This window comes from Leptonychotes weddellii, chromosome 9 (assembly GCF_054177405.1).
Source record: "Leptonychotes weddellii isolate Sample4059 chromosome 9, ASM5417740v2, whole genome shotgun sequence".
Taxonomy (NCBI): domain Eukaryota; kingdom Metazoa; phylum Chordata; class Mammalia; order Carnivora; family Phocidae; genus Leptonychotes; species Leptonychotes weddellii.
In genome coordinates, this window is record NC_138377.1 from 37,707,832 (window position 1) to 37,730,691 (window position 22,860).

Here is a 22,860-nt window from a genome sequence, read left to right on the forward strand (position 1 = left end):
GCAAAAGCTTTTTATCTTGATGAAGTCCCAATAGTTCATTTTTGCCCTTGCTTCCCTTGCCTTTGGTGATGTTTCTAGGAAGAATTTGCTGCGGCTGAGGTCAAAGAGGTTGCTGCCCGTGTTCTCCTCTAGGATTTTGATGGACTCCTGTCTCACAATTAGGTCTTTCATCCATTTTGAGTCTATTTTTGTGTGTGGTGTAAGGAAATGGTCCAGTTTCATTCTTCTGCATATGGCTGTCCAGTTTTCCCAACACCATTTATGAACCAGATTTTCAATATGGGATTTCTCTGCATGGAAGTCTGACCTATAAATCAGCATCAGAAAGCTGAGGCTCAAATTATCTGATTCAATATTATGTTGTTGTTTTTAATTTTATTTTATTATGTTATGTTAGTCACCATTCATTACATCATTAGTTTTTGATGTAGTGATCCATGATTCATTGTTTGCGTATAACACCCAGTGCTCCAGGCAATACGTGCCCTCCTTAATACCCAACACCGGGCTAACCCATCCTTCCACCCCCCTTCCCTCTAAAACCCTCTGTCTGTTTCTCAGAGTCCATAGTCTCTCATGGTTCATCTCCCCCTCTGATTTGCCCCCCTTCTCAATATTATGTTGTTTTTATGAAACATAGAAAACCACGTTTCCAATGGCTGTGGCTCTGGTTGTGAGTGAGAGAGAGGGTAAAGGGAAGAGAGAAGAAGGGCTAAGAGTTAGCCAGCTATGGCCAGGAGGGGAATGGAGGAGGCTGACCTACAATGGCATAGGATTAAGCAAAAGGGAACCTCGTCCATATCCAAGATGAGGGTGAAGCTGTGGATGAGGGGTAGGAAGACCTGGGACATATGGGCAAGGTGAGGCAGGGAAGCAAGGATGGTTCAAAGCAGTGAGTAAAAGGAACTGGATTCAAAATGAACAGCAAATAATGGAGAGTAGACAGGTGAGCGTTGGAGCTCGGAAAATCCCCGGATGCAATGATGCTCCAAGAGTCTCTTCTGTACAGACACAACCAGCCCACCTGATTCGTCTACTTCTTTGGAAGGTTGATCTTCCAGAATGCTTAACTCTGTTAGTCTTCTCTGGCAATTCTTGGTGTTTTTCACCAAAAGGGACAAGATTCCTCTTGGTGTGCTTTTCACAGGGAGAGTATATACATCAGTGATCAAATGTTTGAGTTCAAACATTTGAGAGTAACCCAAATGGGCTTTTAATCATCAGAACTTGATACATAAACTTCATAGCAGATTTGACATCAGACTGGCATATCTGCAGTTTTCAATTTTCCCTTCTTAATTCTGTAAAATTATTTTCACACAGCCACACTAAGGGGGTACATGGTATAAGAACTCTATTGGTTGGTGCTCTGAGTGGATTAAGAGAAATATTATTAAAATAAGAGAATGGGGAGGGCGCCTGGGTGGCTCAGTTGTTAGGCATCTGCCTTCAGCTCAGGTCATGATCCTGGGGTCCTGGGATCGAGCCCCACATTGGGCTCTCTGCTCAGCGAGGAACCTGCTTCTCCCTCTCCCACTCCCCCTGCTTGTGTTCCCTCTCTCGCTGTGTCTCTGTCAAATAAATAAATAAAATCTTCAAAACTATAAAATAAAATAAGAGAATAGGTACAGAGTTACAGTTTGGGGAGATGTAAAATTTGGAAATGGATGGTAGTGATGGTGAGCAACAATATCAATATACTTAATGCCACTAAACATTACCCTTAAAAAGGGTATAATGGTAAATTCTATGCTATACCACAATAAAAATATAAGAGAATAGCAATGAGTTTGATATAAAGAATGGTAGTTATTTTCCAGCTTCATATATAGAAAATCAAGAGACAGAATGACAAAAGAAACATCCAGGATCAGATGCTTAGTCAGGAGTTAAACTGACCACTAAGCCCTGGAGATCCTAATTTCTGGTACAATGTTCTTTTCAGGCAAAACTACAGATTCAACCCTATCCCTTCAGTATGCATAACTGAGATTCTGGAAGCCTTATAACATTGTTTTATAAAAATGATCAGTTTCACAGTGCACACAGTGGAATTTTAAAACCATGTCCTTTGATAAAACATGAGTGTAATGAATTTGTCATACATCTTATTCATTTTTTTTTCTTGAAAATACACTCTTTAAAGTAGCATTTAACACTGCAAAATATGAGCCTTCTTTATATTTTAAAGGAAAATCAGTTTCTGTTTTTTATTCTTTCAGGGATTCTTCCTTAGATCTTTTACTCTACGGAAAGTGCCAAATGCAGTGATATTTCCTGAAAAATATCCTGCTCTGTGTCTAGGTGTAAGTCTGAAAATCCCTTCCTTAGAAGAAACACAGGTTATTTCTCAGTTGTCATGGTAATGCTTAGGGAAGATAACTTTTTAAGGAGGTGAGGGGGAAGGACCATATTGGGTTGCATAAGCAAAGTCTATGATTTTAACTTGTACCTAACCGGAAACAGTGCTAGTTGGTATTAAGTCATAAATTTTTCATAAAATTTAAAATTTTTTACACTAAAAATTTCCAGAGTGTCTAGTCCCACTTTCTCATTTTATAACTGAGAACACTCCAATCTGGGAAGGTTAAGTGACCTCCCAAGGTCACCCAGCCTCCTCCCTTCAATTTGCCTTACAAACTTTTCTTATGCACTTGTTTAGAACAGAAACCAAGTTCTCGAATGGCTGATATACCACAGAGAAGCCATAACTGGGAACTTTCTTTCTGACGTTGACCACCACTCCCATTTTCACCCTCCAAAAGAGAACACCTGGGTCATTTTCCTCTGGTTTTTCCTCACTTTTTCATTAAGATGATTGCCTGAGGTAGAATTGTCACACACATACACACACACACACACACACACACACCTATTTTTAACTCCGTTTACTTCCCATTTTTTTCAACTTGTTCTTAAGCTCTGTTGTTTGTTCAGTTTCTCTCTCATGCATCCGTTTTTCCCCTCCAGTTTCCTATTTCTGGGGAAATAAAACTGTATTCTTGAAACCCCACCATTTGTGAGCTAAAAGAAGTGTTTGTTACATTGATACGCAAGGAATTGATGCTAATGGGATACCTGTATCAAAGAAGAAGTCCTAAGGTTTGATGGGAAATTAAACAGAATAAAGATGCAGGGCATCAACACGGAGAGTCTTTGGGAAATGCACAGTAGTTTCCCTCAGGATCCCCTCCAATAATTATTTACAACTTCTTCCTCTTCCTTAAATTAAATCTACTTTTTCTCAACCACAAACATTCAAGATAAATATAAAACTGTTTTTAGTCAATGTTGTCCTGTTTTGCTTAATGACTGTGCTTCCCCACTGCAAATGTACAGTATTTTAGCAACGCTGTGTACTAAATGGGACTTGAGTACAAATCCGCGGTCAAACAACAATTTATAACTTTGTTTATATGGGGAAGTGCATCTAGAATTGGGAAAAACTCCCGTTTATAAGTCAGATTTTGCCGATGGTATATGCCTTGCGCTAAAATAAAATTCAATCAGGAAATAGTTTTTGAGCCTTCTGGGTGAAAGTCACCATTCCGGGTGCTATGATGTTCTACAAATAAAATAACAACAAAGTACGTTATCTTCTCTAATCCTTACAACAACCCTGCTAGGTAGATAACCACTCTCCTTCTTGCCAATGAAGACGCGCAGGCTCAGAAAGGAAAGATTGCTTGCTCAAGAGCGCAACATGGTGAGAAGCAGAGCTGACATTCCACCCTTGGTCATCTGACTTCCAAGTCTGGGCTCTTTAACTGTGCTGTAGTGCAGAAATTATGCTCTAAGGAGACTCTGTCAGAAGCCACGCTGGACCTTAGAAAATCCTTGGAAGCTACGCTGTCAGCAGCTTCCAGAAAAAAAATTCGTGTTAAATCTCAGATGGGACAAAGTTTCCTCTGACTGTTGCTGTATAGAAATGCCTTTTCGTGAATGCTATTCCAAGTTACTGGGAGATTAGAAAGTGTCATTGGAACAACTGAGACTCTGAGAGTACAGAGAGACCGCAGAGCTTGTGACTGTGAGCATCCCATTGGCGAGGAGAGAAGGGGATGCAGGGGGAGGCACAGCCTGTCATCTTCCCTGGGGCGTGTATGACACTCTCTTTTTGTCCCTCAACAAAACTTTGTAGATCTCAAGCCTCATGTATTTCACTTTGATCTAAACCCCTGAAGGAGCCACATACATGATAAATTTTATAATTACTCCATTAAGATTTGCCAGAAATCCTGGAAAGCTGATTCTTTTCTGTGCACCTGTTGATCAGGCCAACTCAGCGGGTCTGTTAATGGCCTCCATCCAGGAGATAGAAACACAGACACAAAGACCATCCTGTCCTTGCTGCCCAGATCTTAGATGTGATAGCTCCTTGGAGTCAATTGCATCTGGCATTCATGAGATCTAAAAGCAATTAATTGCCAGTGCAGTTGCCGTTTCCTGCTCACATTTCAAAGATGCAAATATGAGAAAATCCCTTTTGCTGGGGGGAGGGGGCCCTCAGAACCAGCTGAGGCTTTATTTTGGAAAAGACACTTGAATTGGTTTCTTTAGTTAGGGGCATGGGCAAGATGGGGTCCTTAGGGCAGTAGACTCCCCCAAGGGTAGGCTGAGGACTGGGGCTGAGCCTCACGTGGGCCTCCTGTTCCCCACGCTCCCCTGCACAGCTCCTTTCCTCAAAGGCTCTAGGGCAGCTGCAGGAGGGGGGCGGCTGGGAGGGACCTCAGTGGCTGTTCACTTGGAGAGGACATCATAGGACTCGGATGCCAGTTTCCCATCGCAGGTCTTGATCTTCTTGGCCACCATGGCCTGACTGGAGGAGGCGCTGACATGCCTGAAGGAGCTGGAGCCCCCACCAGAGCTGAAGCTGGACTGGAAAGAGTGGAGGCCAGGGCTGGTGAGACCCGGTGGGCTGAGCTCAGCCCACCTGAGTAGCGCTGGTGGTCCCGGTATGGATATGCACGTTCTGCATCCCAGACTCCAGCCGGCTCTCCCTGCTCTCCAGCAGCTTGGGTAGGTGGCGATCGCCCTGTCCAGGGCCAGCCTGACATTCACGAGCTCCTGCTACTTGCACAGCTGCTGCGCCAAGTCCTGCTCAACTTGCTGTGTCCTTACTGCCCCCCACCCGTGCTGCCTGGCAATCAGCGAGGGCCGCCTCCACCCAAGCCCTCTGGCCTTTGACGGCCTGGACCTCAGCGGGGAGTCGGCTGATGTTGTGGTTCACCTCAGAAATCTCCCTCTGGTGCGTCGGAGGTCATTGGCGTGCTTCCCAGCCGAGTTCTGCAGCTCCTACTACTTGATCTGGGACAGCCCTCAGTCTCCGCCCGGCTGCGGCTGGCCATCTCCTGGTACCGGACCTTGAGCTCGCGATGATGCCCTCTGGTCCAGGGAGCGGCTGCTGTCCATGGAGAGGCCCGTGGAGGTGTCGGAGATCTGTGGCCGACTCCAGCTCTGCCTCGTTCGCGTGAGCTTCACCCACAGCCTTCTTGATGGCGACAGATGCATTCTCCATCTCTGCACACTCTTCGGTCTCTTCCTCGTATTTATTCTGAAGTCCTCCGCCAGCCCCTGCATATTGCCCAGTGCCACCTGCAGCTTCGGAGTCTCCTCGACCACGGTGTCCACCTGCCGACAAAGCTTGTTGAGGTAGCTCTGGAGCATGTTGTCCTTGTTGCTCTGAGCTGTTTCCTGCTGCTGGGGGAGGCTCTACCTGGTCTCCAGAATCTCATTCTGCTGCTCCAGGTTCCACACCTTGTCGCTAAAGGAGGCAAACTTGCTGCTGAGGGAGGGTCTTGACCTGCTCCTTCTCCTGGGTGCACTCGGTCTGGATGTTGGGGTTCGCCTCCAGCTTAAGAGGACTCAGCAGGCTCTGGTTCACCGAGACACCCCCAAACCCACCGTAGCCATGACCATACTCATGCGGGTGTCCAGGCCATCTTGCAAGCTGCTGCGGCGGCCCACTGGGAAAAGGCTGGGGGGGGGCAGGATGCGGGCAGCAGGCCCATGTGTATGAGCAGCTGCTGAAGGCCTGGGGGCCAGAGGTGGACACCTCGTAGGACTTCTGGGTCACTCTGCTGGACGTGATGGAGGCTGGAGCAGAGGTGAGTAGCTGGACCAGAGAATCCAAAAGGAGCTGAGAAGCTGCTTCTAGGTGGGGGTGAGGGAATCTTGATGTGTCTGGAGTTTACTGACTTTCCTGCTAATCAACCAGTTTCACAAGGATTTATTGAATAGTGAGTGTGAGCCTAACATCCTTTCCTAAAGGACTAAGAGACTCAAAACAAGTAAGAATTAGTTCTTAAACTTAATTAGGGCATTTCTAGTCTTGTCAATTTATTCATTTAGTCTTTAAACATAGGTTTCTTGAGCATGTGTTAAGTGATAAAACATAGACACAGGAAAGTTACTGAACATAAAGAGCGTGATTAGGTGCTACACTTAGTTTCTCCTCAAGGGCCAGGCAACTCCACAAATGCTCATGAAAAGCTACTGAGTGCCGGGACTGGGGACACAAAAATGACCAAGATAGAGCCCATACTATTAAAAAGCTAAAAGCCAGGGATAAAAATAAATGTATAAATAAAAATACTGAAGTGACAGGACAGTATGGTATGATTAGGGAAGTGGGGCATGCACAGAGGAAAGCAGGTGGTCAAGGAATGCCCTTGAGGGTAGGCAACATTGACCTGAGTCCTGAAGCTCACATACGAGTTCACAGAATGTAGACCCAGGGGTTGGATGGGGAGAAGTGGTCAATGGCATGACTAGAGAAACAGGCGAGCTTGTACTTGCTTGTGACAGTGTCGGGAGTCACGAGTCCATCCTCTCCAACCGGACCATGAATTCCAGTGGCTCCAAACTTCGATCTCTGCCTCCTCTCCTCAGTGGTGCCTGCTCAGACTCACCTTTCTGCTCCACAGGGAGGAAACTGTTTCCGAGCAGAAGCTGGAGATCAAGGGGCTCACCTTGTGACCTTTCTTAGAGATTGCAGTCTCATGCCACCTGTTGGCTAATGCCTGGAAGCAGTTGCCTCTATGGTTTGTCCAGTTTTATTTTGTTTGCAGTGGGAGGGAGCACTAGTCCTGTACAGGTTACTTCATCATAGCTGGAACTTTCCCCTATATCTTGTATAACACTTCACTCGACCCTGACGCTAAATCCTTCCAATTTCTCAAACCTCTGCCTCTGTGCCTCTTCCTTCCACTTCCTTCACCTCCTCTCTACTGAAACTGCTTCATAAGTCACCTGTGACATCCTTATTGCCATAATTAATGGCCAAAATAAATGGTAGCCAGGAAAATTAGTCTCTGGGCTGTAGAGTGTGTGGGTCAAGGTTAACCCAGAGTTTTCTCTCTGATAGCAGATAACTTCCATCCTCATGTGGCAGCAATCCTGTGCAATCCCGGGGGCTGGAAGCTCGTGGCAGTCAATTATGCAAGAAAAAGCCAGAGGAGGAGGGCATCATCTGGGGGATTGGAGGGATAAGGATGGCAAGAGGAGATAGATTCAAGGAATGTTTAGAAGGTGATGCCAGCAGGACCCTTTAAATTATTCCAGGGCTCCTGCAGTAAATTCAAGTCATCTTCCAGACAGTGTGAACATCTGAAGTATCTTCCACTCCATTAGATTAATTTAGGATTGCAAGAGGAGAGCATGCCTAACAGACTGCAAGAGCTACCTCTGCAAGAGAATTTTTAAATCTATTATGCTCAGCAGTCAGTATCAGTGCAGTACGCATTCCAACACTTGCCTAGCTACTGTGATTTGCCTCACGTGGGCGAATACAGTACTCCCAGGGGATAATTTACTCCCATAAAGCAAACACTTTAATATTTATCCCTCATCTCTGGCCAAGAAATGGCCTTGATAGTGAGTGAGGATTTCGACTGAACATTTGAAATGACCCTGGGGGCAGGGAGGTGATTAACATGACAAATCAGATCCCCTGGATTCTGGGTAGGAAGATTTCAGGAAGCTTAAAGAAAATTTCACATCTTCTCCTATTAAATTACAGCACCATGCATGATTTTTATGAATCTTTTGCACTGTGAATAAGAGATTATCTTTCTTGTAACAAGACTGTCCTTGGGTGCCTGAGTGGTGCAATCAGTTAAGCTTCTGACTCTTGGTTTCGGGTCAGGTTTTGATCTCAGGGTTGTGAGATCGAGCCCCACGAGGAGCCCAGAGTCAGACTCTGCACTCAGCGAGGAGTCTGCTTGAGATTCTCTCTCTCCCCCTCTTTCTGCCCCTCCCCCTCATGCACTCTCTCTCTCTCTCAAATAAATAAATCTTAAAAAAAATAAAGTATACTGAATGACCTGGCTCTGCCATCTTTCTTCCATCCTGCAGCTCCTCATTTCCATGAAGCCCAGGATTTGTCACTATATCGGGGCTTTCCATGTTGGGATAGAATTCACCTGTTTTCTGGTTTCTTTGCCCCAAGTGTACCGTGCACCAAGACAGAGAGACTTGGTCTTCTCCCTGCATCCATTCATCTGCATAAGTGTCCATCCCCACCCCCTACATAACAGATTTGGGATGATTGGTCTACTCCTTAAAATAACATGATTTCTGTATTTTCAAAATCTGCATAAAACTATGTCCTTTCTCTTTGCATTTGTTGCTGTCAACACTTCCTGCTGGTGTTTTCTCACCTTCCATGACTTTCTCTGTAAATGCTGATCCCTTTGCGACTGCTACTCCACCAACAGTATTCTTTCCACGGTTGACAATGACCAAAGCCAAACTCTGTGCCATGGCCTTCTTCTCCTACTCTCTTTCTCTGCCTTCGATATTGTTGCATCCCCCTGTTTCTTCCCCTCACTTTTTGGCTGCCTTTTTTTAAAAAAAAAATAGGTTCATATCCCTTTAATTAATAGTTTTCTTGAGTCTCAGCCCTAGTTATCTGCATTTCTCAGCATTCTCTCTCTGGATGATCTCATTCCCTCCAGTATGAGTTTACTAGGGTTGCCGTAGCAAAGTACCACAAATTTGGTGGCTTATAACAGAAATGTATTGTCTGATAGTTCTGGAGGCTAGAAATCTGAGATTGAGGTGTCAGCAGGGTTTCTTCCTTCCGGCGAGAGGGAGAGGGAATCTATTCTACGCTTCTTACCTAGCTCCTGGTGATCTGTTGACAGCCTTTGGCGTTCTTTGAGTTATAGAAGCAACACTTCAGTATCTGCCTTCATCTTACCTGGTGTTTACCCTATTGTGTGTCTGTATCCAAATTTCCCCTTTTTATAAGACACCAGGCCTATGGGATTAGGGCCCACCCTAAAGACCTCATGTTAATTTGATTACCACTGTAAAGATCCTATCTCCAAATAAGGTCTCATTCTGATATATTGGGGATTAGGACTTCAACATGTGTTGAGAAAGGGTGGGACATATTCAACCCATAACCTCTCCTCTAGCTTCGATGACTTGTCCATATACTGATGACTCTCCAATCTGCATCTCCATCCCAAACCTGTCTTCTGGACTTTGGACCTGTGTGTCCAACCGCCCACCGTCCATCTCTCTTGGATGACTTTCATGTATCTTAAACTCAACATGTCTAAGAATGGTGCCTTATCAGTTCAGTTGTCCTGGGCAGAAACTGACACTTACTCTTGACTACTCCTTCACCCTCATTTCTACAACCACATCTAATATTTACCAAATTATGTCAGTTCTACCTCTGCAATGGCTCTCAACTCAACCCCTCTTTGACCTCACTGCTACCATCTCTGCAAGACCACTAGTATCTCTCCCCCAGACCACTCCAGTGGTTTCCTAACAAGTCATTCTATCTCTGATTTTATTCCCTCTCAAGCCATTCTCCACATTGCAGGGCACTCTTCTAAAAACCCAAATCTAGTCATTCCATTTCCCTGCTTAAGCCATTCAGTGGCAGTGAGTGCCCTTGGAAGTGGACATCGGACCCAGACAGCTGGTGTGAGGCCTTGAGCAGGACATTGAAGGGACGGTAGAATCTAGGTGAGTGGGGAAAAGGCTTGTATGAATATGGACCTTGGCCTAAACCTTGCGGGTTTAGATTCAAGGGCCATGTCAGTCCACTTCCCTGCTAAGTGTAGACACCCACAACAATTGTGAAAATGACCGGATGCTGATCATGTAGCTTTCCCCATATCACTCAAGACAGAAACTTGTGAATAGTTGTCTTTAGATGTGGCCTGAATCACAGTGGGCTGCCCAAGCAGCTGCCTCTGCCAGTTCCGGCCTTGCGCTCCTCCCTGGTGACAGATGTAGATGCCAACAACATTAGCGGTACCCTGGCATGCCCTTCTACCCATTTATTTTTTTTTGCTCATGCGTAAGGCATAAATATTTTGTGAACTCTTGCATAAGCTTATGGTTTAAAAGCTAATTCCCAAATGAGAAGATACTGGTGGACCATTGGCAGTTGCAAAGAGCTGAGCAGTCAGTTGGCTGCCCGATTAAAAGGTGGCTTGTCCACCCATTCAGCCTTTAGTGCTGTTTATGGAAATTCCTGTGTGATTGGCTTTTCCCCTTTTAGACCATAAGAAAATGAGGGCAGGTATCATGCCTTCTTGACTTCCTCACACTAAGCAGAGGGCCAGACACATAGTAGGCTTCAGTAACTTCTTTTTTTTTAAGATTTTATTTGTCAGAGAGAGAGGGGGCGAGAGCACAAGCAGGGGGAGCAGCAGGCAGAGGGAGAAGCAGGCTCCCCGCTGAGCAAGGAGCCTGACATGGGACTCGATCCCAGGACCCTGGGATCATGACCTGAGCCGAAGGCAGGCACTTAACCTCCTGAGCCACCCAGGCATCCCGGCATCAGTAACTTCTTAATTAACGTGTTATCACACAATCTGGCCAATAGCCACAGGTCTTTTGGGTTATCCTGAATTGGTTTTTGACTACAATGAATTATGAGGCTGTCTTGTGAATGTTTTATCTACTCCATCAATCGAGAAATTCACCAGGGCCATTTGGAAGAAAATGTATTCCAGGAGAGCCTACCAGGAAGGAATTTGTAAGTAAAGGGTTTCTACAGTCAGCAGGGTGTATTTTCCAAGATTTTCAGGGCAATAATGACATCGCTGGAGGGTGGTAGTGATGCTGCAAGGTACACAGGGATCTTAGTCCCCTTCATGTGCACCTGCATGTGGGTAAATACTTCAGTTCAAATCACAAAGAAATCAAGACTTTAGGAGCAGAAGAGACAAAGGCTCAACTAGAAGACAGTCAATGTGAAGGCTTAATGAAAAGCAAACAGGATCATTCAAGGAAATAAGCTGAACATATGAAAATCCAAGATTAGAAAACAAATTAGAATCAGTTACTTATTTTAACAAGAAGTTATTACTTCAAGCATAAACACTCCCACTGCATCTACAATATGATTAATGTAAAATTAATCAATTCATGTAAAGTATGATTAATACCATTACATTATTTATATGTGTTTTAAGAATAGTGTATACGGTATTATAAAAAGCACAATAGTTGTGTAGTCTTAATGCCAGTATCTTACCAACTGAGACACAGGGGTGTATATTCAAAGGTACAATTTCCAGAACTGCACTTAATACTCCAGGAGTAGCCAAGCTATAGATTTATACTAGACCAGGGTAACACTTTTACTTTTATTTTCTTCATATGGCACAGCATTTTCTTATCTATCTTGCTTCAATTTATTGAGCTGATCTCTTTGGGAAATGTTCTAAAGTTGATCCTAAATTTCTTTTGGTTTTTCCTGGGTTAAGGTGAGTATCTCAGAGCCATCAGGACAGGTCATTTTACTGTATGGCCAGTGAATCTCCACCTGCTGTTGGCATCAGTGCCTAGAGCGACACGGGAGAGCAGTGGGGTTGGTGCATCACTGAAGTCCTCCCATTCCACTTTCACCTAGGAATCAGCCAGCCCCCTTCTGCGGGGGGGGAATACTTGCTTCCAGGTGTTCAGCAAAGGTAATGGCCAGCTACACCCCCTTAAGAATGTCTGCCATTGGGTTCTCATAGGGCAGCTGGCAAGAATTCCAGAAAATCTTCCTAAATCTTCCTAAATCTCTCCATAGACCCCTCCCTGAGAACAGAAAATGTCACTCAGAGAAGAAGGCAATACACGGGAAGTAGTGGGTGAGGACATCGGAGAGAAGAGGGAAAGGACAGGAGAGGAGGATACTGTGGGGTTGGGTACGCCTGAAGGCCCCAGAGAGTCCATCTCTGATGGGGCTCTCAACTTGGAGCCTCTGAAGTTGTTATGGCTGGTTAGCAAAAGGGAAATTTACTGGGTGGACTGGGGTGGAGAGACTCACAGAACCCTGGAAAATGTGCAGGAACTGAGGGGCCTCACAGTTGAGCAGCTGGGACAGGCCCCCAGGATACTGCTCTTGCCATCACTATCTACCACCCGGGCTGCCACTGTTGCTCGTGGAACTTGAACCATCCTGGTTTTTGGAAATTTAAAGTTCTGGATAGGAGGGTCTGATGGGATGAAATCCAGTCATGCCTGCCCCCTATTGTTGCGGGCAGGGAGAGGCGTAGACCTCTTAAAGAGTCTCGTTTGGCTTCCACTGTGGGATATGGGGCACTTTCCCAACAAGGCTTATGTAATTGGCAGGGGGAGGGTCCCCTTAAATGCGAAGGGAGTTGAGTGCTGGGCAGTTAAAAGTAGGACAGAGGCCCAAGGTATTCACATTAAAAAACATTCAGGGAATTGTTAATGGGGATTAGAGATTTTTTAAAAAATTGTTATTTGTTCTTTTGCAATGAAAGACACTTTCTATCATCTGGGAAATTATTTAAGACCGAGGCTATCACCAAAGAAAAAGAATGTTAAAGGCAATTTTATAGTTTTCTGCTGATTCATATCTAGGATCAGCCAAATAGATTTAAAATTCTCTCTTAGGTACCTTGGGAATACTTAAAAATCCATTCCAGATCTATGAGTGTTCAGCAAAAATCATCAAGGTTAACCTATAATCTAACTCTCCAGATGATGAAGGTGTAAGGAATCACAGGCTGCGTAGTCAGAGACTGAGGATGGGCAAGATAAGAGGTAGCTGGAAGTAGGATAACTGTAGGCTTAATGAAACATGGGCGTGGTTGGAGCCATAGTTGAGGGAGGGGTGACATCTTTGAGCAGCACTGAGGCAATAAATGCTTGGTACTGGATGGAGATGTAGGTCCAGAAATGATCTAAACAAGCAGCTCTTAAGGATGATATTTTGTTTGGGAGAAGGAAGCCAGAAGAAATGTAAGAGAGGTGGGGGCCCGGCGGGGGGGAGGGTGTGGAGCAGAGAGAGAGAGAATCTTAAGCAGTCTCTATGCCCAGCGCAGAGCCTGACACTGAGCTGGATCTCATGACCCTGAGATCATGACCTGAGTTGAAATCAAGAGTTTGATGCTTAACCGACTGAGCTACTCAGGAGCCCTGCCAACCTCTTCTTTAGAGTATAAATCCAGAACATGCACTTGACAAATATATGGGTTGCCCAAGTAAGAATGAAGTCCCTCTGGCATACATAGGCCCTGGGGTAAAGGGTGCTCTGGTTGCATCACAAAAGGGTTAGATCATGACCAGGAAGAATAAGTATGACGAGTTTATAAGCACAAGATACTGTTATTATTGGTGTTCTTTTGACTTTTACCATGTGAATGCTTGGATCTTAGCAGGGAAAAAAGGATCCCACTGCCATACACGTCTCTACAGGGGAAGTCCCGTCTCTCTTTAAGGAGCATGTTTTGCTTCCAAATAGATGTCTTCCTTCCAGGTTCTATCTGTTCTGTGCATCCTGCCTTCTCCTGCCAATTTTGCCTTCAAGAGACTCTGCTTCCAACTCATCAGCCCTCTTCAAAATACCTCTTTTGCTCCCAGCAACTAAAAGGGCAAAATCCCCACTTTCCTTTGTTGGAAGCTGTTCTAGGCTCTCTTTCTATCCAAACCCTGCCCTGTGCTAGCATCTGCTGGAATCCATCATCCTCTGCTAAGTATTCTGTAATTGTCCAGGCTGAAATTAATCTCGCCGCTCTCTGAACAATAATTGTCCTTATTTTCTGTACCACACAACCATTTCCCCTTCATACAGGAAGAGCTCAACAATGCTGATTGGCTGAAATGGGAAGGGCAACAAATTATACTGGAAAGAATATGGGCTTTGGAAATGGACCTGCCTTGACTTTAGAAAATACTTATTTGGGCTGTTGAAGATCCACTTTCCTCATCTATAAAATGGGAATAGTAAAATCCACCCCACAGTATTGTGTTGTCAGGAGATCATATATGTAAAGCTCTTGGCACATGGTAAGTGTTAAATAAGTGCTAGACATTTTATTTTTACATTGTAAAAATAGGGAGCAGCAACATACTTTTTAGTTTTTTTTTTTTTTAAGATTTTATTTATTTATTTGAGAGAGAGAGAATGAGAGACAGAGAGCAGGAGAGGGAGGAGGGTCAGAGGGAGAAGCAGACTCCCTGCTGAGCAGGGAGCCCGAAGTGGGACTAGATTCCGGGACTCCAGGACCATGACCTGAGCCGAAGGCAGTCACTTAACCAACTGAGCCACCCAGGCGCCCCTATACTTTTTAGTTTTAAAGGTAGTTATTGGTAGAGAAAATAAATCACATTCCACGGGGCGCCTGGGTGGCTCAGTCGTTGGGCCTCTGCCTTTGGCTCGGGTCATGGTCCCAGGGTCCTGGGATGGAGCCTCGCATCGGGCTCCCTGCTCAGCCAGGAGACTGCTTCTCCCTCTCCCACTCCCCCTGCTTGTGTTCCCTCTCTAGCTGTCTCTCTCTCTCTCTCTGTCAAATAAATAGATAAAATCTTTAAAAAATAAATAAATAAATCACATTCCAGATAGAATAAATTAATACTGTTTTAGGGACAAGATGTGTATAACAGAAATAGAACAATTTTTAGTCCTTTCTTCCAATTACAGGTTTTAGGTGAATAACAATGAATTAGGCTTTAAAAGATTTTTAAAAAGGTCATTTTAGTACACATGTGTAGGTACCCGAATATTTCAGATTTTCATCTTGAAAATCTAACTTTTAGTTAATGGACTTTTTATTATCATTTGCAATAAGATAATTAGCAAGTCTTAAAAATTTTTTTGATACAAAAAATGTGGATAATAATATAATCAACAGCCAGTTTATTTTAAAAGATATTTCTCTAGGAAATGAATCAAGAGTGTTCAGGGGTGCCTGAGGGGCTCATTCGGTTAAGTGTCTGCCTTCCGCTCAGGTCATGATCTCAGGGTCCTGGGATCGAGTCCCACATCGGGCTCCCTGCTCAGTGGGGAGTCTACTTCTCCTTCACCCTCTCCCTTTGCCCCTCCCCCTGCTTGAACTCTCTCTGTCTCTCACAAATAAATAAAATCTTTTTTAAAAAAGTGTTCAGAGCTACAGAGAGTGAATAGTATGTGATAAATAAGGCACTGCTGTGCTGGGAGGGTTTGGGCTTTAAAGAATAAGGTGGTACAGATTGAAACAGAAAGTTGGTATATTGCTTGTGAAAACATCCACCGCACTGACCCCTTTCAATAATTCTAGGACTAAGTGTTTACCTAATAAGTAGCTTTTTTTGCAAATTCCATATGGACTTAAATGAAAACCCAACCAATACGACAGGAAATATTCCCTCATTACAAGGAATATTTGCTGTCATTGTAATATGATGAAATATGAATTTAAAAATAAGCTGAAATATAGCTTTTCACATAATCTTTTGTTGAATTGCTAATACCTTATCTCTTTTTATAAGACAAAATGTCAAAGTAATAATCGTGGCTTCCAACCAACTCCATGTCAAAATTCAAGATTACATTTCTGTCTTCGATGTTTCTTCAGTGATTGTAACATCTTCACAGAAAAGATCACAGATATTTAAAAGAAACACACTTATAAAACATTATTTGAAAATAGTCAAAGTTAGTTTTATGCTTAAAGTATGATTTTCAAGAGATTGGTTGGAAGAGTCATCAAAGAAGAATCCTCAATCAAAGAAGCTTAAAGCTAGAAGATCATGTGGCCTAGCCCCTGATTTTGTGATTATAATATTATTATTGTAAAAACATGGTAGATCAGATGCCTCTGCCCTTCCAAATTCTCTTTCTACCTGCCCCATAATCTCTCTCTACTTGCCCTTCTCTGTGGTGGTTGAACTATAAGGACTGCAGAAAACAGGCTCTCTCGCCCTCTGACTTTGGCTTACTGATCAATGGGGAGTCCCTAGGAGATATCAAAGGAAAGGAGTATTTTCAGGAAGCCCTAGCTGAGTGCCTACCTTAATGAAAAGTCATAACTCATATCAGGCAAGCCCCTCCTTCCAGATTTTTCTAATCACTCTCTCTCCTTGTCCCTTCAGGCCTAAGTGTAGTAAGAACTGTTGCTACACCTGGATATTACCCTCCCTCCTGTGGTGTCACACATAGTGGTTCTCAAATTTTTCACTTGCATTGGAATCACCTGGAGGGCTCCTTAAACCATAGGTTACCCCCACTGCAGTTTCTACTTTAATAGGTCTGAGGTGGCTGCTGAGAACTTGCATTCTAACAAGCTCTCAGGTGATGCTGCAGTGGCAGGCTTAGGGAACCATGTGGCCCAATAGCCCTGTACCTTGACCACCTTTTAAATAAAGTATCCGAATTTGACTTTGCTCTCTCTTGCTTCTGGAACCTTGACTAATATAAATGACTATAAAAAATTAGTTGAAAATAGACAAAGTTTGTTTTATGGTTAAACATGATTTGCTTGTTTGAAAAAGATGTGGTATGTATATATGTATACACACAATGAAATATTACTCGGCCATCAACAAGAATGAAATCTTGCCATTTGCAACGAGGGTATTATGCTAAGCAAAACAAGTCAGAGAAAGACAAATACAATATGATTTCACTCATATGTGGAATTTAAGAAACAAAACAGATGAACATGGGGGGGAAGGAAAAATAAAATAAGATGAAAATAGAGAGGGAGGCAAACCATAAGAGACTCTCAACTGTAGGAAACAAATTGAGGGTTGCTGGAGGGAGGTGGGTGTGGTAATTGGGTGATGGGCATTAAGGGGGGCACTTGAAGTAATGAGCACTGGGTATTGTAAGCAACTGATGACTCACTGAATTCTGCCTCTGAAACTAATAATACAGTATATGTTAATTAAATTGAATTTAAATAAAAAAATTTAAAAATCCTTAAATCAATGGAGAGAAAGCGGTAGGGATTTAGGAAACCATTTTGTTCAATCATTAAATTTCAGAGTATAAAGAATACAGACAGAGAGGTCCAGTGATTTCCCAGTTGGTATCTTGCTTTTCACGGAAGACTTTCCAGGATACTATGCTGCCTCTGGTCACACAGCTCCTACCTCTCCAACCCCACTTTCCTTCCCAGCCCCCCACCCCCCATCCCCTGGACTGTGTAATTGCCTTCTGTTATTTTCATTATCTCTGCCTTTAGGTTTGGGCACCAGGGCTACCTGTGGTGTTTCAGGTAAGTATGCACCATAGCTTGGGGCGAGTGAGGATAAGATCTCCAGCTCACTGTTCAGGATAATGCTTAGTAGAACCAAATGTGTCATTGACCTTTTGTGTTCATGAGAGAGAAGAGTCAATGGCAGGGCTCTTCTTAGAATGATATCTGAGAGTCTGGTCTATTATCTTCCGAGTCATCTTGCACTTGCTCACACAGAACCTCACCTGACACTTTGCTTCTCACCTACTTTACAAAGAGCTTTTCCTAGTTACTCTTTATTGCTTGGCTTTTCAGGTTGTTTTCTGAGAACCCTACACCTTACACTCTGGGTAGGCAGTTGCTTTACTTTTTTACTTTTTGCTTTGACGTTGCTAAGGGGATGCCCAAGGCCCTGTCTGCCCACCCCCACCCGCCCTTTCCCGGTTTTGTCACAGTGTTCTCTGGCCACAGAAGTTGGACCAGGTGTCAGTATAAGACACAACAAGATCCTTCCTCAAGATTTTTGACTCTGGGAAACTGGATTTCTAGCTGTAAGACTGGAAACCTGGGAGCTTCAAACAACCCAATGTTCTGCAGAGAAAAGCAGATGGCAGCCAAGTGAGAAGACATGCGCCAGTACCTGCAGTGAGAGATGGGGGGCTGTTCGCCTGCACCAAGCCCCAGGCCCAGGTGTTCCTGAGGTTTAGGGACATTCTTGGCTGTCCTGTCCCTTGGTTGATAAGCTCCTAAAAACTCTACATTTTTGCTTAAACCAGGTCAAGTTTGGATTTCTATTATATGAAGTCAGATATTCTAACTGATAAAGTACTAATAGTCATTTTTGTTTACCTGTTTATTTTTTGTTATAATAGTCTGCATGTACTGAGCATGTTCTGTGGACCATTTAATCTGAGCAGCACTCCTCAAAGGATTTTCAAGGCTTGTTTGTACTCAGAATTCAGCATCTTAGAGTTGCTCATCTTATCATTGTCTCATAGCACACTCTTTACCCCTCTGAGTATTTGCTTCTGTGGTTGCCTCAGACTCTATTGCTTATTCCTCAGTGTAGAACTCTGCCTGGCAAAGTCCTGCTCATCCTCCAAAGCCAACTTTGATGTAGCCACTCATAGAGACTTCCCTGCTCCTGGCAGAATGAATCACTCCCTTTCTTCTTGCCCTCCAATTCACATTAAGTTATGCTTAATTGGTTACAAGTCTGACTCCAATACTATGTTGAGAGCTCCGTGCAGGCGCGGACCGTGTATTCTTCATTTGTCTAACGCCTGTTCCGGACACAATACCTGCCCTAGAATAGGTGTTTAATAACTACTTGTTGAGTTACATCAATCTGGGGAACTGCAGAGCCTAACCAGTGCAAATGAAGAAATTATATTCTTGTGCCTGGACAAATATGAAAAATGGCACAAGATGGCCCTGCTGCTATGGCTCAGGTGAGCAGGTGTCTTTACGGGGGGTGTGGGGGGACCGTCTGGTGTGACTAATGAGAGACTTCCCACCTATCACTTATAATACACTTTACTCTCAATACCTATTAAAGTCTGAACACTGTTCACTAACTGAATTTGCAATGCCCAGGCACTCACTGTGGCATAGAAAATTGAAAATAGGCATTTATTTATGATCCTTGACTGCATCCCAGGTGACGTTCTGAATATTATTTTTGTCAGAGGTGGCTTTATAGTAATTGAAGGGTACACGACCATGTAGCATGGGGCAGTGTTTTTGTTTTCCAGGATTGGAGATGACTGTTTCATGGCCCAAGCCCTGAACATTGCCTCTGGGCTTGGCTCTGAAGTTTAAAGTTTGCCTTTTTAGGACAATGATTTCAATGTCTCCAGTGGCTCCAGTGGCTCCAGTGGCTCAGCTGCCCTCGGATCTCTTCCATAAATCAACCGGTGTGAGGCAACTGGCAGCAGGAAAGGGTGCTGAGCCTTATTGCATACAGACCAGGAGGTACAGAAGCCAGAATGTAACAACACTTCAGTGAAAATGAGGAAGCAAGAGAAATCACTAGTTTGGCTTACAAATCCAACACTCCCAGCTGCACATGATTTACCAGCTTTTTAACTATGGCCGATGTTTTATCTCAATCCTTGCTCAACTAACTTCCCAACCTATTTTGGAATTTCCTTTCCACCTATAATTCCACCTCTTATCCACCTATAATGATCATTGCTGAATGATCACAAAATGAAACATGATATTCACATAAGAAAACACGAGAAGGCACAATTCATGTAAAATAAATTATGAAAAATACTTGAAAGATAAATTAAAAATGACTCTTGGAGTATCTGAACATCAGCCCCTCTTGAAGAGCATAAATAAATGAGAGTTCACTGAATTTTAGACAGACTTTTCTCATTGAATTCAAAATATTCCATTAGAACCATAGTTGTGAAAGGCATAGGAAATATCTTGGATATGTAAAATAAGAACCTTATGTATTTTTGACACTTTTATAATAACAGTATTAACATAGCATTAATTTAAGCATAATAATCAGTGTGTAATTCTTCTGTTGCTTATTTGAGTAACTGTACATTTTTTATTCTTTTGAATCCAAGATTAAATAATACATCTTAATTAGACCAACTTAAGACACTTAATAATAGATGGTACAGCTAACTCCATTTTTATATATCTCTACTTGTTTTTCCCAATACTGAGAAAAAAAGAAAAGGGAAGAACAGAAAACAAGATATACTTTGTCATAGATGAGGAGGCCCGGACTGCAGAACTAACACTCACAGCCAAGTTACTCTGCTGTTCTGCTAGGTTCTTGTTGGAGACCATGGTCCAGGAACTCAAGCTTTCTTTTTCTGGATAGCCCTGCTTCTCAAGGTTCTGATTTGATTGCTTCAAGTGATGACTCACACAGTATGTGACATGATTATTCAAAGCCAAACTAAAGCCAAGATGCCATTGCTGTTTCAAGAGTTTGCTCTTCATTTGATGGTTTCTACCATCTCAGAAGCATCACACCAAGACATAGCCTCCATGACCAGAGAGGATGATAGCCTCTGTTCTTCCCCTTGGAGCCATGGAAATAGAGAAACTCAAAACTTTCAAGGAAAAATAAATGTACCCTGTGAACAAACATAGGCAGCCAAGGAGACACAATGACTGAATACTATGTGGTGTCCTGGGTGAGGTCCTGGAACAGGAAAAGGCCATTAGTAACAAAGCTAGGGAAATCCAAACGAGGTTTGGAGCGTGGTTAATAGTAATCGCCAATGTTAATCTCTTAATTTTGACAAATGCGTATCGGGGAGAGTGATGTAAGATGTTACCATTAAAGGAAACTGGGTAAAGAGCATATGGGAACTTTCTGAACTGTCTTTTCAATTTTTCTGTAAATGTAAAATTATTTCAAAATTAAAAGTTTACTGAGAGAAAGAGAGAGAGAATGCAGTCTCCAGCATCAGGCAGCATCTGCAGATGGAGAGGGTGAAAACATTCACACGGGAGAAAGTTAAGCACTGGGGCAGCTAGTGCAAGACTACTGTCAAATGGGGGCACCTGGGTGGCTCAGTTGGTTAAGCCACTGCCTTCGGCTCAGGTCATGATCCTGGAGTCCCGGGATCGAGTCCCGCATCGGGCTCCCTGCTCAGCGGGGAGCCTGCTTCGCCCTCTGACCCACCCCCGTCTCATGCTCTCTCTCTCTATCTCATTCTCTCTCAAATAAATAAATAAAATCTTAGAAAAAAAAAAAGACTACTGTCAAATGAGCTCAGACAGTAAAAGTTCAAAGAAAGTATAGATGCATGTGATTTAACAGCAAAGACTGCATGAACCAATCAGGATTTGATCGTAGTATGTAAAGATTTGGGTAGATTCAGAGTGTTCCAGGTAGAGGAACAACCCAGTTAAAGGCTTAAAGCTTGTCAGTAGTGAGAGGATGGTGTCAGAACACAGCCAGAACCAGCCTAGTTGGAATGGACTGTTCAGCTTGGAGCAAGGCTAGCTGTTTAATTAGAGGTCCCAGGGCAAAGTGAAAATGTAGAGCCCCTTTTCCAAAAAGCTGAAAATGGCTTTTTCCTTTCTTATGTTCTCTCTCTTTCTCTTTCTCCATTTTTTATTTCCTACTTAACATCTGTTCCCTTGGACACAGGGATACTTGTTGGGTGAGTGCAGGCCCCCACACACACTGGTGGTCTGACCCTGAGATCCCAACACTCCCCACACCAGTACTCAGGTCCCTGTAGGATTGCTAAGCAAAGACATGGGAGTGGTGGCTGAAAACCCACCCCAAGAGGTGGGGAGGCAACAGGAGGCAAGACCATGCCTGAGCTGAGGCTCTGAGCCCAAGCCCCCTGCGTGTGCTCCATTATCCCATTGGAAATCACTTACAGAAAATAAGTTGAAAGATAAAAGAAATCTACACATTCAAAGGAATCCCTATCAAAATACCATCAACATTTTTCACAGAGCTGGAACAAGCAATCCTAAAATTTGTATGGAACCAGAAAAGACCCCAAATAGCCAGGGGAATGTTGAAAAAAGAAAACCAAAGCTGGGGGCATCACAGTGCCTCACTTCAAGCTGTATTACAAAGCTATAATCATCAAGACAGCATGGTATTGGCACAAAAACAGATACATAGATCAATGGAACAGAATAGAGACCCCAGAAATGGACCTTCAACATTATGATCAACTAATCTTCGACAAAGCAGGAAAGAATATCCAGTGGAAAAAAGACAGTCTCTTCAATAAATGGTGCTAGGAAAATTGGACAGCCACATGCAGAAGAATGAAACTGGACCAAACTTACACCATACACAAAGATAAACTCAAAATGGATGAAAGACCTCAATGTGAGACGGGAATCCATCAAAATCCTAAAGGAGAACACAGGCAGCAACCTCTTCGACCGCAGCAACGTCTTGCAAGACACGTCTCTAAAGGCAAGGGAAACAAAAGCAAAAATGAACTATTAGGACTTCATCAAGATAAAAAGCTTCTGCATGGCAAAGGAAACAGTCAACAAAACTAAAAGGCAACCTATGAAATGGGAGAAGATATTTGCAAATGACATATCAGATAAAGGGCTGGTATCCAAGATCTATAAATAACTTATCAAACTCAACACCCAAAAGCAAATAATCTGGTCAAGAAATGGGCAGAAGACATGAACAGACACTTCTCCAAAGAAGACATACAAATGGCCAACAGACACATGAAAAAATGCTCTACATCACTTGTCATCAGGGAAATCCAAATCAAAACCACAATGAGATACCACCAGTTAGAATGGCTAAAATTAATACGACGGGAAACAACAAATGTTGGCGAGGCTGTGGAAAAAGGGGAACCCTCTTACACTGTTGGTGGGAATGCAAGCTGGTGCAGCCACTCTGGAAAACAGTATGGAGGTTCCTCAAGAAGTTAAAAATAGAGCTACC

General features: G+C 43.4%; 1 protein-coding gene and 1 pseudogene across 1 annotated transcript in view; one reads left to right on the plus strand and one right to left on the minus strand.

Annotated features, from left to right (window-relative positions):
- Positions 1-4,740: 4,740 nt before the first annotated feature.
- On the minus strand, positions 4,741-5,511 carry LOC102742864 (keratin, type II cytoskeletal 8 pseudogene; annotated as a pseudogene).
- Positions 5,512-5,553: 42 nt separating this feature from the next.
- Positions 5,554-22,860, plus strand: part of SLC35F4 (solute carrier family 35 member F4) — a 46,530-nt gene continuing 29,223 nt past the window's right edge. The window contains exons 1-2 of the mRNA XM_081830459.1: positions 5,554-6,107; positions 6,927-7,043. Of these exons, the coding sequence (XP_081686585.1) occupies positions 7,019-7,043 (25 nt within the window). The 5' untranslated portion in view covers positions 5,554-6,107; positions 6,927-7,018. The remainder of the gene's footprint in view (positions 6,108-6,926; positions 7,044-22,860) is intronic.